Source organism: Gopherus flavomarginatus, chromosome 23 (genome assembly GCF_025201925.1).
Source record: "Gopherus flavomarginatus isolate rGopFla2 chromosome 23, rGopFla2.mat.asm, whole genome shotgun sequence".
NCBI classification, from domain to species: Eukaryota; Metazoa; Chordata; order Testudines; family Testudinidae; genus Gopherus; species Gopherus flavomarginatus.
In genome coordinates, this window is record NC_066639.1 from 15682772 (window position 1) to 15700423 (window position 17652).

At 54.1% G+C, this 17652-nt stretch overlaps 1 protein-coding gene across 1 annotated transcript; it reads left to right on the forward strand.

Annotated features, from left to right (window-relative positions):
- The first annotated feature begins 3150 nt into the window (after positions 1–3150).
- YBX2 (Y-box binding protein 2) lies at positions 3151–12691 on the forward strand. The gene is given in 8 exon segments (XM_050933322.1): positions 3151–3299; positions 4263–4352; positions 4471–4764; positions 5052–5164; positions 7597–7771; positions 11814–11993; positions 12619–12636; positions 12638–12691. Coding segments are annotated over 8 exon segments (993 nt in total). The 5' UTR covers positions 3151–3209; the 3' UTR covers positions 12671–12691.
- The last annotated feature ends 4961 nt before the right edge of the window (positions 12692–17652 follow it).

A 17652-nucleotide genomic window follows, 5' to 3' on the forward strand; every position in this document is an offset into this window, starting at 1 on the left:
CTAGGGGGTGGGTTTGGGTGTAAGGGGTGGGACTTGGGTGGGGCGGGGCCAAGTGGGGTCTGAGAGGGTGGGGCTTGAGTGGGGGTGGAGCCAAGCATTGCCCAAAGGAAGGGAGAGAAAGGGGTGAAGTAGGGGGCAGTGGGTATGTCCTGGGGGTGGAGCCTGGGGGAGGAGGGTCCAAGTGCCTCTAAGGGGGAGGATGAGGTCAAGGGCGAGTAGGTTGTGTGCATCAAGGGAGGGGTTAAACCGAGCTGGAACAGCAGGGGTGGGGTGGAGCCAGCTACATTTGGGGGGAATCAAACAGACTCCAAATCAAGCAGGAATGGGGCTAAGCGTTCTTTGGGTGAGTAGAGGGGGTGGAGGTTGTGAGGAGACCCATTCTGGGCAGGGGGTGGGGATGGGAGGTGGCATGGCTGAGAGCTGAGGGGAATCTGAAAAGTGGGCTGGACCCCAGAGTGGGTGGAGCCAAACTGATGGGGGTGGGGCCAAATGGTGAGGGATGGGGGTGGGAAGGCACCTGGGGGCCTGTAAAGGGAAGCTGGGACCTGAAAGTGTTGGAGAGGGAGGGAATCCTAAGGGGCTGGGGGTAAATGGAGGCAGCCTCCAGGGAGGGATGGTTCTGTGTGTGAGGTTGTGGCTGCAAGAGGGATGGAGGGAGCTGGAAGGGGGATGGTTTGTGGGAGGGAGACTAGCTTCTTGCATTTGGAAAGGGGTGGTGGGATCAGGAGGGATGGGATATGTGGGTTGTGTAGGGGGAGATCATGGGCTTATCAGTGGTCCTGCCTGGTCTTGTAATCGGCGTCTATGAACTCGGTTGGCCATGGGAGTGCGGGGGAAGAGATGTGAAGGAGAGGGCGGCGTGGGGTGTGTATTGGGAGGGCTGACCCTGACTGGGGGTGAGTAGTATGGGGTTTCTGCCTTGGGGCTGGAGCACCCTAGACTTCTAGGGCTTATACAGAGGTGCTTCTCTGCCTACCCCATCAGCAGTGCAGCCGGATGGGCTGCCGGCTGAGGGAGGCAGGTGACTGACCTGTAACCTCTCAACTTTCTTTCCTGGGAAACAACCTGCAGCAACGCAGGTGCTGGGCACAGTTAAATGGTTCAATGTTCGCAACGGCTACGGATTTATTAACAGGTGAGCTCTCCACCCCCTGCTTAGCCTGTTGGGACTCATCGGGGCTGAGGCTGGGGGGCTCGCTGGCGGGGAGAAGAATGTCGGGCAGGGATCAGGCTTTCTCAAGCGGAGCTGAGACAGTGGTAACCATCTTTTCCCGAGCAAACCGCAGAGCTTAGGAGACCCCTCGGGCTTCTCAACTGTGAGTCCTACTTTGGTGGTCCTCCGACATGCTCCAGTGACACATTCCCACCTCTGCTCCGCCCTGCAAGTTCCTTCCCACCACCGTTGACACGGAGTGATTCCTGTTCCCCTCTGATGTGTGAATACCCGAGGGACAATGCTGAATTGGAACTGGGGGGGTCAGCTTTTTTAAATTAACCTGTGTGTACCTGAATGATAAAATGAAAACTGAAATAGACCTGCTTTCGACCAATAGTGGCCAGACTTTGAAAATCGTGTTTGACCAGGGGGAGTTCTTTTGACTAGGGTGACCAGATGTCCTGATTTTATAGGGACAGCCCTGATATTTGGGGCTTTTTCCTATATAGGTTTCTATTACCCCCCCCCCACTGTCCCGATTTTTCACATTTGCTATCTGGTCACCCTACTTTTGACAGGCAAGTAAAATACAGTTGTCACAGGGTGGATAGATGGAACTGCTGAGTTAATAGATTTTTGTGGCTAGTGCTGCCTTTTAAAATGGTCGGCACTTTGACTTGATTGGAACTGGAAGAGTATGAAGACCCAAAAGGCTTTTTAAAAACATCTTTCACTAGAAATTCTTTTTTCCGAAGAATTAATCAAGCTGCAGTCGCTTTCTTGGTGTCTATATGAAAACTTAAGCACTCTGTGCGTAAACAAGTTATCTTGGGAGGGAAACTCAAAGGCGCTGGGCTCTCTACCAGTTGAGATCCTAATGTGGTCCTCCACAGAGGCATCCAGCGAAGATGAGCCTTGATATCCCCAATGCTTTTTACGGGTTAGGCTAAACCAGCTGTAGTCCTACACGGTCAAAAACACTCTTCAAGAATCCGGGCTGTGGAGCCAGAATGGGGTGCGGGGGACAGTTCATTAAACACCTCGCTATTCGGGATTTGTTGTTCAAAATCAGCAGTGCAATTCTTCTCTCGGAAGCGAAATGACCAGTGTTCGCACCTCATGGAAATGCTGGGGGCAGGGCAGTGTTGCCTCTTGGCTGATATTCTTCTGCTTGAAGACTGGGTGTTTCTTTATTTGCTTAAGTCCTTGCTTTGATCCCTGACCTGCAAAGATTCTGTATTAACCTGCCACAAGTGGCAGTATCTCAAGTGGGCTTAGACCCCAATCTGGCCTTGGCAAATTGCCTTTGTGGCCAGATCCTCAGCTGGCATCAATATGAACCCCGCCCCCTCCAGCTGAGGATTTGGGTTTCAGTTTCTGCTGGGGTGTATAATAAGTGGGGTGTGAGGTTTAGGAACTCAGCCACAGGGCCATCCAGAGGATTCAGGGGGCCAGGGGCAAAGCAATTTTGGGGGCCCCTTCCATAAAAAAAGTTGCAATACTATACAATACTATTCTCATAGGGGGCCCATGTGGTGCCCGGGGTCTGGTGCCCCACTTGACCCTCCCCCGGGCAGGCCTACTCAACCAAGATATAATTGAGTTCTTCTGTCACGCTCCCATTGCCTGCGACACAATGCCCTCTGCTGGGTGTTCGGACGCGCTGAGCTCCTGATGTTGCCGGGATCTGCCACGCTCCACCTGGGCCGTTGCCTCAAATGTGCAAGTGCTGTGCCACCCCGGGGCGTGACCTTTCTCGCGGCCCTGAGCGACGTAGCTGGGTCGGCCTCCGTTTTAGGTGCAGAGATGGAGACCTTTCATGCATCCATTGTGGTGCTGTCTCCGCACCTGGAGGCTTTGACAGATGCTGCCTAGCGCTGTAAAATCCCACCTGATCCAGTGCCTTGCTCGAGCAGGGAACAGGAGGGTATGGGGATTGTGGGGGGGTGGGGGAAGCTTGGCAGCTGAAATCTGAAAGCACAGGGATGGTGGGCCCTAACCGAGGGAGAGGCAGGATTATGCAGGGCCTTGTCTGGCGACTTGTGTATGGGCCATGTTACTGTGCCAGGCATGGAGCCGGGATCACTCAAACTCTCTCCATCCCTGCAGGAACGACACCAAGGAGGATGTTTTTGTGCACCAGGTAAGACCTTGGGTCAGTTCCAGGAAGTGGTTCTCGTCGGTTGCGGGAGCTGGTTGGCACCTGGCGTGCCAGTTACCCGCCAGGCCTTCCCCATGCCCTCGACCAAGCACAGCTATCTCCCGGGCTCTCATTCTGTTCCTGGGCCTGCTCTCTGAGAAGCAGCATTTGCCGGGTGCACCTGGGGATAATGGGGCTCCACCTCTCTGATCACTCGAATTATAGCCCCGAGTGGCTCGTGAGCCTGTGGGTCTCTGAGGCAGCTGGGGCCCAGCAGCTGCAATTCTGCTCTGCCAGGGTTGAGGGAGTGCAGGGCGAGGAGGCGGAACTGGGGTAGTGCCGTCGGTTTCCAGGTGGGCAGTGACCCTTTTGGGCCACTCAAGTTTTGGCGGGACTTGACCTTGTAGTGCTGCCAGCCACTTGTTCTCCAGGCAGCGTGGTAAGGGAGCAGGGGAGGTGGTCAGGGGGCGGGGGTGTGGAAAGGAGTTGGAGTGGTTGGGGGGAGGAATAGGGGGTTGAATGCAGGCAGGTGTCCTGGGGGGGCAGTCGGGAAGGAGGGGGATTGGATGGGGTGGCAGGGGGCAGTCAGAACAGGGAGCAGGGGTGTGGTTGGGGCAGGACCCCTGCGGTGGTGGGGGGGCGCAGATAGGAAGTGGGAGCCAGGCCAGGACCCCCTCCCCTAACCGGCCTTCCATACAACTTCCAAAACCGGGTAGGGCCCTCAGGCCAAAAAGTTTGCCCGCTCCTGTTCTAGCACCATGGGGCAAGCAACGGCTTGGCCCGAACTGGGAGCATGGAGATGGTCTTGTTCCTGGATTAGGTTGCTCTCCACGTGAAGAGCTGGGCAGGAGGAGCCGTTGCTTCTCATCGGTCTCAGGGACCATGGGATGTAGCTTCAAATTCACCCATCTCCTGGGGCAAGCTGACCCCGGCCCCCCAATCTCTTCTCTCTGCTGCCGCCTCCAGACAGCCATCAAAAGGAACAACCCTCGGAAGTTCCTGCGCAGCGTCGGCGATGGGGAGACTGTGGAATTCGATGTTGTGGAAGGAGAGAAGGTGAGGCGGGAAGGCCAGGCCAATGCGTGCAGGGGAGCTGGCAAAGATTGGGGCAGGGGCAAGGCAAGGGGGTTGTTTCTGCCCCGGCTCAGGGCTTGTCTCCTCACATCTGCTGCAGGGCGCCGAGGCGGCCAACGTCACCGGCCCGGGCGGCGTGCCGGTGAAAGGCAGCCGCTACGCCCCCAACCGCCGGCGTTTCCGCAGATTCATCCCCAGGCCCCGGCAGACCCAGCTGCCGCCGCAGGACGCCACCAGGGTGGAAGGGGCCGCCCAGCCGGTCAGCGAGGGGGAGAGAGCCGACGACGCCATGCAGCAGCCGCCTCGCAGGAGGCGCCCTCTGCCATTCTTCTTCCGCCGGAGATTTCTGCGTGGGCCCCGGCCTCCAGTCCAGCAGCAAGCTCAGCCGGTGCAGGTGAGGGGGAAGCAGCCTGGTCTCTGCTAGCTGATCCCAGGCCCGATGGGGTAGTATTCGGGCCTGTAAGATGACAGAGTTCCCAGACACTAGCATAGCTCGTCTGCCTTCTTAGAGGCAGATCCGTCACAAGTAGGGTGACCAGTCAGCAAGTGTGTAAAATCAGGACAGAGTAGGGGGTAATAGGAGCCTATATAAGAAAGACCCAAAAATCAGGACTGTCCCTATAAAATCGGGACATCTGGTCACCCTAATCACAAGATTGTCATCAGTTATGTTTGCCATAGGGCACGGAAGGCGCAGAACCTAAAGATGCCACCCAGCCAGAGGGAGACCAGCAACCGCCAGCCCAGGCTGGGGAGAGAGCTCCAGCCCCTCGCTTCCGGCCCAGATACCGCAGGTAAGCGTGCAGAGGCCAGTTTCCTCTGGCTAGCGGGACGTCCCACTGCAGAGCAGGAGTGTGGGTGGGAGAGTGCGCCTTGGCGCTGAATGCGGGGAAGGATCCCTCGCTGGCTTGCTGTGCTGTTGGTCCCTTTCCCACAGCTGCCAGTGACCCGATTTTTGCTTTGAGGTCTCAAGTGGGCCAGTCTCCCAATTGGCTCTAAACCAAGCCTGTGCAATCCATCTGCCTCCTAAATTAAGCGTGAGGATTGTCAAAGGTGGGACTCAAAAACCCCCTTTTCATTGGGGGTTAAGGAACCAAATCTCATCCCGAATCTCTGCCCCAGTGGGGATATGGAAACCTTTTTTTGTGGGGCCACCATAGCAGGAGCAGAACACCCAGTTACTGTCCCCTTCCACGCTGTCCTAGCAGGTGATTTTGCTAGAAGAGGTCATCAAAGCTTGATTCCTTCCTTCGCACAGTTGAAAGCAGCGAGGCTCGGCCTGAGCCTGGCTCGGGAAAAAAGCGGCTTGGAATAATGATGGCTGGGGTGGAAAACCGTAACAGGAAATTGTCTAGCCTCCCCGGGCTAGACCGGGATTAACAGATGGGTATCTGCAAGTATCCCAAGCAGTGATTTGGGACCAGCAATCTGAAAGCGCCATCTCCCATCGTGCACGTAGCTGCTGTTTGGACACTGGGAACTGAGGTTCGCCCTGTTGCACTAAAACAATGGTCTCTTGGAAGCTGTGGGTTAAATTTGGCTCTGCATAATGGAAGGTGAGCCAGATATCTCTCCCTTTTTAGGGAGCAATAGCCAAAGCTGCACTGGAAAAGAGACCTCTAGTCTATGGGAAGTAATTCTCACGAATGCTGGCCCCCCACTAATCGTGAGGCCAGTCATTGGCCTAGCTGTGGAGGCATCAATACCAGTGTAATTGATATGGGATCTTAATGCTAGAGCTGCATGTACCCTACTGGTTGTATCTGGGAGCCTTCTAGGGAATAGGGAAGGGGTCCCCAACGCAGCGTCTGTGGGCTCCCACGGCCTGGCCGGCGGTCAAGCATCTGCCAAAATTCGGCGGCATTTCAGTGGACAAGCGGCGTCATCCAGAGGCATCATCGCCGCTGGATTTTGGCGGCATTTCAGCAGATGTTCAACTGCTGCCACAGTCCTTCATCTGGCGCCCGCCAGACGAAAAGGTTGGGGACCACTGGAAAAGGTTTCCCAACAGCACTAGGCCTTTGTCTTCACTTAGCACCACTTGCTACCTGTGTAGGGTTTCTACTAGGATATAACTTTTGATTGGGGGTGTGTGTGTGTGTGTGTGTGTGTGTGTGTGTGTGTGAGAGAGAGAGAGAGACTCTGCTCTAAAGGTGACTATACTTGTCTAGAGGGAAGTACCTTTATACCACTATAACTGCATCCAGACTAGGAGGGTTGTATTACTTTGTCATAGTCAGTGGCACAACTTGTCGATGGTACCTGAGGCACCCTGCTAGTTACGCCCCTCCATCCCCCGGATAGTGTGGGCAGCTGAAACCTTGGGTCTGGATGAGTAGTGTGTGAAGTGAATGAATTCCCGGTGACTGAGAGACTTGCTCGAATCAGGACAAGAACTGGTCAGAAAATGACTCCACTGAACATTTTGCATCTTCGGGGGGGGACCGAAATATTTTAATTCTGAAATGTTGCTATGGTGCATCATGGGAACTGTAGTTCTGGTGCCTCACGCACCTGTTCTCCTGGTCAGGCTACAACTCCCATGATGCACCCTGGTCACCTCTCTGAGGCAAGGCAATGCAGCATGGGAGATGGAGTTGTGATCAAGATGCCTGGACCATCTCTTCTCCCATGATGCATTGCCTCACCAAGAAGCAAGACCATGGCGCATCTTGATTTCTAGTATGAACAGGAGCATGAGACACCCCCCCAACTACAGTTCCCATGATGCACCTTGGACTTGCTTTTTGATTGGGTGGTGCATTATGGGAGATGGAGTTCAAGGAGTCAGACCATAGAGGGGAATGGACACACGATGCAGCCAAGCTACAATTCCCACGAGGCGCAGCTGTGACATTTCAGGAATTGAAATATTGTGGAATTGGGAACTCTTGGGCTTCTGAGCAGTCAGTTTCGAGGGAAACTATCAATATTTTTGTCAAACCTTCATTTAATCAAAACCCAGTTTTCCATCAGCAGGGATGAGACATTTTCAGCCAGGACACCTGAGTCCCATTCCCAGCTCCAGGCAAGCTGCTGCTCCATGGATACAATGGAAGTCCGGCTAATTCAGAGGGCTCAGGTTGCCGGTCGCACATTCACATTCTCGGCACGGAGTAGTGGTGCTAGTAAAAGGTTCTCTGGGAGTCCAGCCAAAGCAGGTTAGACTTTGTGGCCCTGCAGAGGCCGGCTCGTAACCCTCTTCACTCCCTCGCACCCGATCCAGACCCTTCCGCCCCCGCCCACCACAACAACCGACCACTGAAGGAGGCGACGGTGAGACCAAAGTGGTGCAAGGCCCGGCAGATGGCATCCGTCCCGAACCCCAGCGCCAGCGTAACCGGCCCTACTTCCAGCGCAGACGGCAGCAAACAGCTGGCACCCGGCCGGCGGCAGCAGAGGTGAGAGCTGGGGTGGGCACTTCCTTGGTGGCAGGTACTCGGTACCTAAAACCATGGCCACTCGACCCCTTTCTCAGACAGGGGAGCTCAGGGCAACTGGTGGGTGTGTGTGTGTGTTTGTGTTTGTGTACACATGCCTGCCATATGGGGAAATAGTGGGTTGAGTGGCCCTGCAGGGCATTTTGGGATAGGCATCAGAAGAGGCAGTTAACCAGGGGGGTCCAGAATCTAGCCCACCGATCGCAACAGGTGAGAGATGATCTCTGAGCAACTGAAAGCTGTAATGGGATAGGGGGCCTATAACCCTAAGCTTAATGGGAATAAGCTGCTTGGGATTTCCAAATGGTTAGGACCCCATCCCGAGTCTTGGAAGACTGAAATTCAAGTCCTGCTGTGCTCAGCTGTGTGACTGTGAGCATGTCACTTAGCTACTACGTAGCTCAGTTTCCCTCATCTAATATGGAGATGGTAGCACTGGCCTGACCTCATAGGGGTAGCGTTTCCCCTCCCACCTTAAAATAGCTGTAGCGCTTAAGTGGGGTGGGGGCAGAGAAGTACGTGAGAGAGATGGACCTAATGAAGTTTGAACCCCCAGTGTTAAAAGTGCAAAGACTTACTTAGATCCCAGCTCTTCAGTGTCTTAAACGTGGGGATCTTAGTGTAGCTGGTAAGACTGGCACTAAACTGGCCCCTCTCACAGTCACATGGCTCAGGGGTTTTGGCTGTACCTGGGTACTAGGGCAGAGGTGGGCAAACTACAGCCCACGGGCCACATGCAACTTGTGTGACCCTTCTGCCCAGTCTCTGAGTGCCTACCTGGGAGGCTAGCCCCTGGGCCGTCCCCTGCAGCCTCAGCTCGAGCTCCTAGGGCAGCACAGCTGCAGAGCTGTGGCCTGACCTCGTGCTGTGCCGTGGTGTGACTGGCTTCCGCCGGGCGGTGCAACTGCCTGTCCTGCTGCTCTGGGCACCAGTGCTCCAGGCAGTACGGTAAGGGGGAAGGGAGTAGAGGGGGCATTGGATAGAGGGCAGGGGAGTTCGGGGTGGTGGTGGTGGTCAGGGGATGGGGTTGTGGATAGGGGTTGGGGCTGTCAGAGGGTGGGGAACAGGGGGATTGAATGGGGGGTAGGAGTTCCAGGGGAGCAGTCAGGAAGGAGGCAGGGGTTGGATGGGGCAGCGGGGAGGCAGTCAGGGGCAGGGGGTCCGGGGGCAATTAGGGGGCAGGGATCCCGGAGGGGCAAGTCAGGAATGAGAGGAGGGGTTGGATGGGTCGGCAGGGTGGGGTGGGGGGCAGTCAGGGGCAGGGGTTCTGGAGGCAGTCACGGGACAGGGAACAGGATGTGTGTGTGTGGATGGGGCCAGGGGTCCCTAGGGGGCTGTCAGGGGACAGGGAATGGGGGTGTGTGGGGATGGGGCAGGGGTCTCCAGGGGCTGTCAGGGGACAGGGAATGGGGGTGTGTGGGGATGGGGTAGGGGTCCCCAGGGGGCAAGAAGCAGGGGGAGTCAGATAGGGAGGCAGGTGCTGGGCCATGCCTGGCTGTTTGGGGAGGCACAGCCTCCCCTAACCAGTTCTCCATACAATTTCGGAAACCTGATGAGGCCCTCAGGCCAAAAAGTGTGCCTGCCCTGGTACTTGGGACTCCAGTTTGGGGAGAGACAGGAGGGTAGAAAGGGGAGAAATTCTGACCTCCTGCATCCGCAGAATGCTGCCCAGCAACTTCTGCGGCAAGCCCCATAACTCCAGCTTGAGCTAGAGCGTATCTGAGGCCAGAGGCAATTTAAATTCTCCAGGGATGGAGAATCATCCTCTGCCCAACGGCTCAGGCTGCCTTTACAGCCCTGGCCCGGGAACAGGCCACCAGAGCCTTTTTCCAGTAGGCTGCAGCCCCACCAGCTGTTAGGCTGTGGCCTTATCAGATCAAGGAAGTTAACACAAGGTTGGGCCTGTGCTCCTGTGTGGGTGACTCAGTGGGTGGTGCCCTCCCCCGAGTCAGCACTGAACCAAGGCCTTAGCTACGGGCGCTCTGAAGCGCCCGCGTTCACCCGACTTAGATTTTTAAGGCCGGAAGGGATCATCTATCTGACATGGTATATGGATCGTGAGTCATTAAACTTCATCCTGTACTGAGCCCAGGAACTAAAGCGTCTTCCCAGGAAGGCCGGCCGATCAGGATCTAAAGCCGTTGAGAGGCCAAGAATGTCCCCCTTCCCTTTGGAAGTTGGATTCAATCGCTAGTTCCGCGCCCTGGGTGCTTTAATTTCCACAGCAATTTGTCTGGCTTTCATGTCCAGCCACCTTAGTATCTGGCACTCCTTTCCCATGCAAGTAGCGCTACACCGGTGGTCCCCAACCTTTTTCGTCTGGCGGACGACAAGCCACCAAGACCTGGCCAGCGGGCGAGCATCTGCCAAACTGCCCCCAAGAAATGGCAATATCAATAGGCATCGCTGCTGAAAATCAGTGGCGTTTTGGCAGCAATGCCTCTGGATGCTGCTGCTGCTTGGCGCGGGATTTTGGCAGATGCTCCGGACAGTACGTGGGCGCACATAGATGCCCTAATGGGCGCCATGATGCCCACAGGCACCGCATTGGGGACCACTGCATTGCACTAATCGTCATGGTTTGAGCTCTTCGACAAAATTAAAGTCGACCTAACTTATATCCACATAGAGCCTCTGCAGTAATTACATTGCTCGTGCATTTCTAAGCTTAGCTCCTCGTCTTGGTGGGGCATGTCCTCTTCAGGAGAGCTCGTATCAATTTGTCCCGTCAATGCCCTGCATTGACGGACGGCTCCTGAAAGCCAGTAACAGTCGACATAAGGTAGGGATAGAGTCCAGAGTGACCTAGACAAACTGGAGAACTGGGCCAAAAGAAATTTGAGGTTCAACAAGAACAGCTGAGCCCTGTGCTAAGGAAGGAAGAATCCCATTCACTGCTACAGGCTGGGGGCCGACTGGCTAAGCAGCAATTCTGCAGAAAAGGACCTGGGGGTTACAGTGGATGAGAAGCTGGATAGGAGTCAGCAGGGTGCCCTTGTTGCCAAGAAGGCTAATGGCATTTTGGGCTGTATAAGTAGGGACATTGCCAGCAGATTGAGGGAAGTGATTATTCCCCTCCGCACTGGTGAGGCCACACCTGCAGTTTTGTGACCAGTTTTGGTCCCCCCACTACAGAAGGGGTGTGGACAAACTGGAGAGAGGCCAGTGGAGGGCAACAAAAATGATTAGGGGGCTGAGGCACATGATTTATGAGGAGAGGCTGAGGGAACTGGGGTTATTTAGTCTGCAGAAGAGAAGAGTGAGCGGGGATTTGACAGCAGCCTTCAACTACCTGAAGGGGGATCCAAAGAGGATGGAGCTCGGCTGTTCTCAGTGGTGGCAGATGACAGAACAAGGAGTAATGGTCTCAAGTTGCAGTGGAGGAGGTCTAGGATATTAGGAAACACTATTTCACTAGGAGGTGGTGAAGCACTGGAATGGGTTCCCTAGGGAGGTGGTGGAGTCTCCATCCTTAGAGGTTTTTAAGGCCCGGCTTAACAAAGCCCTGGCTGGGATGGTTTAGTTGAGGTGGGCCCTGCTTTGAGCAGGGGGTTGGACTAGATATCTCCTGAGGTCCCTGCCAACCCTGATAAGTTGATAAGCAGCAGAGTGTTCTGCATTGACCTAACTGCGTCGGCCTTAACACGACACCGCTCGTGGAGGTGGACTTAGGTTGGCGGATGAGGTGGCTGTCGGCGGGAGGAATATTGAAGCGTAGACGCTTCCACATTTAGATAAACGTGAGCTGCCTTGCGTTGACCTAACTCTCACGCGTAGTCTAGCTTAAGTCTCTTGCTCCAAGCACTGACAGATCATTACGCCCCAGAGAACAGCAGGGGGCGCTAGCCCCATAGTCCAACCAGAGCACTTACGTGCTGCCTCCCTGAACTCCTGGGTCCGTTTCACCTGGCGCAGCAGCAGCTGGGCTGGCCTACAGGCAGCAAGGTGGTCTTCAGACAAGACACACTGGTGAATGAAATGCCTTATGATCTCTCCACCCTAGCCGACCGTTACCGCCTCCAAAGACCAGCCTGCTCTGAGCTCCGCCGCTGGGGGGGACACCCCTGCTGCCAGCACCCCGGCCACCGCTCAGGAACCAGCGGTGGAAGCCAGCAAACCGGCTGCCCCCGCTCCGGAGGGTCCCTCCCAGCCACTACCTGAGATCCAGCGACAGCTTGTGGATGTAAGCGCCCAGCTCTGGGCAGGGGACTGGGGGCGTAACCTGGTGCCACAGCGTGGCAAAATCTAGTGCTGCCAGGAAGCAGCTGTACAAAAACCAGTTAATTGTGGGGCATTCTCATGGCACCCAACTCTGTCTGGGAGCAGCTCCCGGCAGTTGGCGCTTCCTGGATCCACCCGGCATGTGTGTACAGCGAGCGCCATGCCCCCTGGCTGTAGGGCGTGGTTGGAGGTAGAAGAGCGAGAGGAGAGAACTAGTCAGGACCTGCACTGGGTGAAACCCGATGTGCCAACCATCCTGGCACGGTGCCCCTAGGAATGGCAAGCCCCATTAGCCAGCGTCTGCAGGGTTAGACAGGGTGCGAGTGGCATGGCCACGCTGACCGAAGGAGATCAGATGGCAGCTTATCCTCAAACCTGCACTAGGCTCACATTGCCACCAGAAGGCTCTGGACCATCAAGCGTGGCATCACGGTGGGCAATCTGGCTCCAGCAGGCTCCCAAATCAGCCCCTTGCCCACAGCCCTGGGGTCCTCTTCTCACCTCGACAGCAGCGGCCGCTCGTTGGCCACCCTCGGAAGCAGGAAGGCCTGGCGGGGGAGTCGCTAACCTGGGGTTTCTCTCTGCAGACTTCAACACCCGAGCCTGGGGGGGGACCCTGCTCCAGCCCTGCTGGCGTAATAGTGAGGGGATGCAGAGAGCTGCCAGCTGGTAAGGACCCTGCGAGGGAGGGGAAGGCGTCAGGGGCCAGTGGCTTGATATGGAAAGACTGGCATGGCAGGGTGAGCGGATCTCTTCTGCTCACTAATAATCCAGCTGGCCACCAAGTGATGGGGGGGGCCGGTAGCTTAGATCAGATACAGACTTGGGCTGGGCACTGGCCTATCCGATCTGGCCTCACCCCATCACGCTGGGGAACAGACCTTGATTAAGTTTAGCTCATTCTCCTGAGTGGTGTGGTCTTCCCCCCCCTACCCCCCCGACAGGGGCTTCGGTTTCAGAGTCTGACCACCTTTCCTCTCTCCTGTAGGTGTCCATCTTGCCCGTATCCCCAAGTTACCTCGTACTGCACAGAGACCCCAAACTCCACCCAGTCCCCCCTCTCCTCGCTGCTGATCGAAGCCAAGAATGTGAACCCCGAGGGGGGACTGAACACAAATCTTTAAGTTTAAAAAGGAAAAAACTTTTTTTGAGGGGCTAGTCCCCCGCCTCCCATAGCTTCCTCGGTTCAAAGGGAAACTGGCTGTTGAGACTTGAGTTAATTCCCTTCCTCCCCCCCTAATTTTTCTGAAGAGCACTTTTTGTGAACGTTGTGTGCAGTTTGGGTGTCAGTAAAGGAATTTGCACAGACTCCTGGTGTCGCCGGGTCTTTCCTGCCATGCTGAGGGGGCGAATGAGCCGCCTTTGGCAAAGCCACCATAGTCTGTGGATTGAGGTGGGACTCCTGGGTTTGATCCCTGGCTGTGGGAGGAGTCTCTCTGGGCTGAGGGGTGGGGCCTAGTGGGTTAGCCAGCCCTACTGCTCTGTCTCTTGTGCGAGTTCAAATTGGAGAGGAATGTTATTGCCACATGGAAGTGCTGTAAGCCTTCCACCCCCAAATTCTGAGCACCCAGAAGGCCTGTTGACTCATTACAGGTGCTCAGGTTGGCCTGTGATTGTGGATGCCTTTCTCCAAATATTGGCCTCCATGTCTCTGTGCCTCAGTTTCCCCATCTGTAAAACCCCTCCCTGCCTCCTGGGGCTGTGTCGAGAGCTAACTCTCCCTCCGTAAGGTGCTCTGATGCCCCACAAACCCGTGGAGAGCAGCATGGGTTTGAGCATCCAAAGGAACCCTGTATCCTCCTTCTGTGGATGGTAAGAGGTCTCCCCCCACTGCCTGGCCAGCATGCTCTGTGTACCCCTAATGGGGGGAGGGGGTACCACTTAATCTTAAGCCCAGTAGACAGTCCTAATACCAACTCTTTTCTCACAGGGGTCACCAGGACTCCTAATAGCTCCCAGGCTGGGCTGGGTTCGAACTCGCAACCTAAACATGAGGTGGTCTCTGACTCAGCCCCTCCCCACCGACCCATTTAAACCAGCTGATCTCTCTGGTGCAGGGCAATCGCACACGCCATGGTTTTTAGTAGCATGGAGGAGTTTTTGCGGTAAGACAAAAATCTTGCTTGAAAAGACAGGTCAGTCCTTATTTGGGTGAGCAAGATTCAGCAAGAGACACCACTTGGGCCGGCGTCCAGGCGGGCCTCTGCCAATGTGATACACAGGCCAAGAGAAATTCTCGTTCTCCAGCACAGGAGCTGGAGTTGAATCGAACTCTTGGGCGGCCCAGGGGCTGGTAAAGTTGACTTCTCACTGAAATACAGATGAGACTTAAATAAAGCTGCTGGGGAAAGGTTTTTGCATCCCTCTAAGTTCAAAAACTTTTACTGCCCTAAATCAGACACCAGGGGGATTTCAAATTTTCAGTCTTGGGTCAATAAACCTTTTTACTTTTTCCTCCCAATGTGATGAGCTTAAATTTCAAAATACAGTCGATCGCCCTATTTTCCAAACTAACCGGTGAGTGGGGCGTTCATAAAATTGAATATCTCAAATGCCAACAGAGCAGTTTCTACTGGAAGTGGATGGATTGGCGAGATCTACTTGTTCTTTGTTGCCTGAATGTTCATTAATGACTGTTTATGGTGGGCGAAAGGCTTGGGGGTAAATGGATTGTCCATAAGAGTAGTGTTTTCGAATGCCTTAGATCCTTGACTTGATCCTTTCAAAAACGCCTCTCCAAAACATTTTGACAAAGGCGAGACTTGTCTTTTATTTTCAAATGGGAGGAAGTGTCGCCCAACCCAGGCCTGCTTCATGAACGGTCTTGTCAAATATTTGGTGCGATTCCTCTCCAGCTTTGTCTTAATACAGGCAGAGACACTGAGCGGTGTGCAAATTTCAGCCAGACTCCATTCCACAATGTGGTTCCGATCTTATCGCCTGCAAGTTTTGCTGGCTATGCTTGTTAGGCCAGTGCAAACCCCCTACAGGGGATGCATTCCTTCCAAGGTGGGTGGGAGGCATCACCGTGCCCTCATAAAATTTAAACCCGAGACCTATTTGCAGCCTGCTCTAAACTAAGTTTTACTAGTAAAACTGACTTTCAGCCCATCTTTGTGCACATCCGCCCTCCGTTGTCCTGGCGCTAGCTGGCAACTGCTGCCCCAGACTGACGCAGGTCCTATTACTGATGGAAAAATGCCGAAGTGCATATGAGTATAGTGTTAGCTGGAATGCTAAAAATAGGCATTCGGGTATGGCCCTTCAATGTCCCACTCCTCATGACTTCTGCCCAGCGGTCACGCTGACTGGAAACCTGGCCTCAGTTAAAATCAGCTGTGGGTTTAACAAGTTTTAATTAAGCTGGTAGCGTGCCAGCTGAAACGAAAGGTGGTGAGCGAGTGTTCTCCTTGGCCACTGAGGGCAGGACAAGGAGAAAGCGGCGTAGTTAGCAGCCCGTGGAAAAACTTTCTAACTCCAAGCACAGCTGAGGTGTGGCGCAGGGTCTCCTGAGAGGAGATTGGGGCGGGGACAGACAGATAATATCCTGACTGAACTAAGTTCAATCTTATTGAATTAGCGTTAATACCTCTGTGTTACATTGTAGTAGAAACGCAAAGATTTCTGTGCGACGGTGAGACTGCATAGAACTGCTTTAACAGGAAACGGATATGTCTGAGGTGGATTTCTTAGGAAGTACGTCCACATTCTTCCCCACCACACCCAACCTTTCAAAACTCTGTCCTGGGGAGGAACACCCAAAGGTTGAGGTGGCTGCAGGGAAACTCTGGATAAAAGACCCCCCCCCCCCCCCCCGATCAATGTAACAAGGTGGATTAAACAAGGCATGAGGGTGCTTTTTTTTTTTCCTGAGCTGAAACTATGATTAAGTTGTGCCCCTGAGGTGAGAGAGTTCTTACTCAGAGCCTGTTTTTGGGTCGGCAGTTTTAGTACGTTTTTCTCAGCAATGCTGAAGAATGAAGTGGGAGTGTTTTAGAAAGAGCCAGGTAGGGCCACCTTTAGAACTGCAGCCCTCAGTCTGTTAGCAGTCCCTGAAGAGAAAGCAAAGGCGTCTCTTAAGGAAGACGGTCTTTGCTGTGACGTACGCAGTAAAGGCAGAAAATGTATCCAGCCTGGCCCGACTCTGGTCAGAAGGGAGCAAGAGGAAACCTCTGGCCGAGAGCAGCAACAGTTGCATTTGACTTTCTCGTGGTTTAACGTGCTCAACTTTAAGTCAAGTTAGAGGTTGTTCCTACCAAAACAGACGAACAGCATCACTGTCGTATACATGCAATGTTGCTGCAGTAAATGTACTTCTATGGGTGTGGTTTTGTCTGACCCAGCAAGCATGATAAGCAATTCCTCTGAAAATCCCACACGCCTTATAATTGCCTCTACCCTAAGACTTTTACTAATTTCTGTTATGCCCGTGTGACTTTTCCTTTATAAACTGCTTAACAACCTGCCCTGCCTTGTTTTAACTACGGGGCTCTGGTTACCTTCCTCAGCCTAGTTTGAATGCTCCTTTCTTCCAGCAGTGGATGTTGATCCAATAAATGCTCTTGCCTTACCCACTGTGGCTCTCGAGCATAGTTACATTGGCTGGGTGTCTTTTTATGATTTCCTAGGCATTGCATACTGTCTATTACAGGTAGCGCAGGGTTATTCTACGTGTCTAATTTTAAAATAACTTTTGGGGGTGGCCAACCGGGTAGAAACACTTACGCACCGGGCCCTACCAAATTCACGGTCCATTTTGATGAATTTCACAGTGCTGGGAGTTTAAAAATCTGAAAAGTCATCGTTTCAGATACTTACATCTGAAATGTCACGGTGGTATAAGGGTGGGGGTCTGACCCAGCCCCAGGAGCATCCCGTGCAGGAGAAGAGGAAGTCCCAACCCTCCGCAGCCCAGCCGGGATTAGCAGCTGGAGGGTCCCCTAGCTGTATTTCTCCTCAGTGCTCAGAGGTTAAAGGGGTCTTGGGCTGGCTCCGGCGGGGGGGGGGGTGACTACAGGGCCCTCCCCCACATACCATACTACCCTCACTTCTGTGCCACTGCTCTCTGGCCACCCAGCTCTGAAGGCAGTGCAGAAGTACGGGTGACAATACGTACAGATTTTCGCGGTTCAGAAAAGCAGATTTCACAGGCCGTGACACGTTTTTCACAGCCACGAATTTGGTAGGGCCCTACTTAGGCACTAACCCAACCCTGATCTAATTTTTAACAGTGGGGAGGGGCGGGGTTAGTTACTGGAACTAACTCCTGAGGGAAGTGGTGAATTCTCCATCGCTTGATGTCTTCTCAGCCAAGACTGGCTGCCGTCCAGGAAGAGGCATTAGTCCGACGCTAGTTACTAGGGGGGAAATGTGAAATTTTAATGGCCTTGTAGATCTGGACAGTCTACCGGTCCCTTCTGCCCTCTATGAATTGCAATGTGTTTGTTGCGGCAGAATATTAAATTAAGGGCATGCTCGAAATCCATCTAACCCCCCCCCACCAAACCAACAACACATTTAACTACCAAAATTAGCATCATCCAAAATGGGGAAGCAGTCTTTCCAGATGTGGTCAGAGACCGCTTCTCTCTGTCTCGGGGTTTCAAAATTCTGAGAATTTG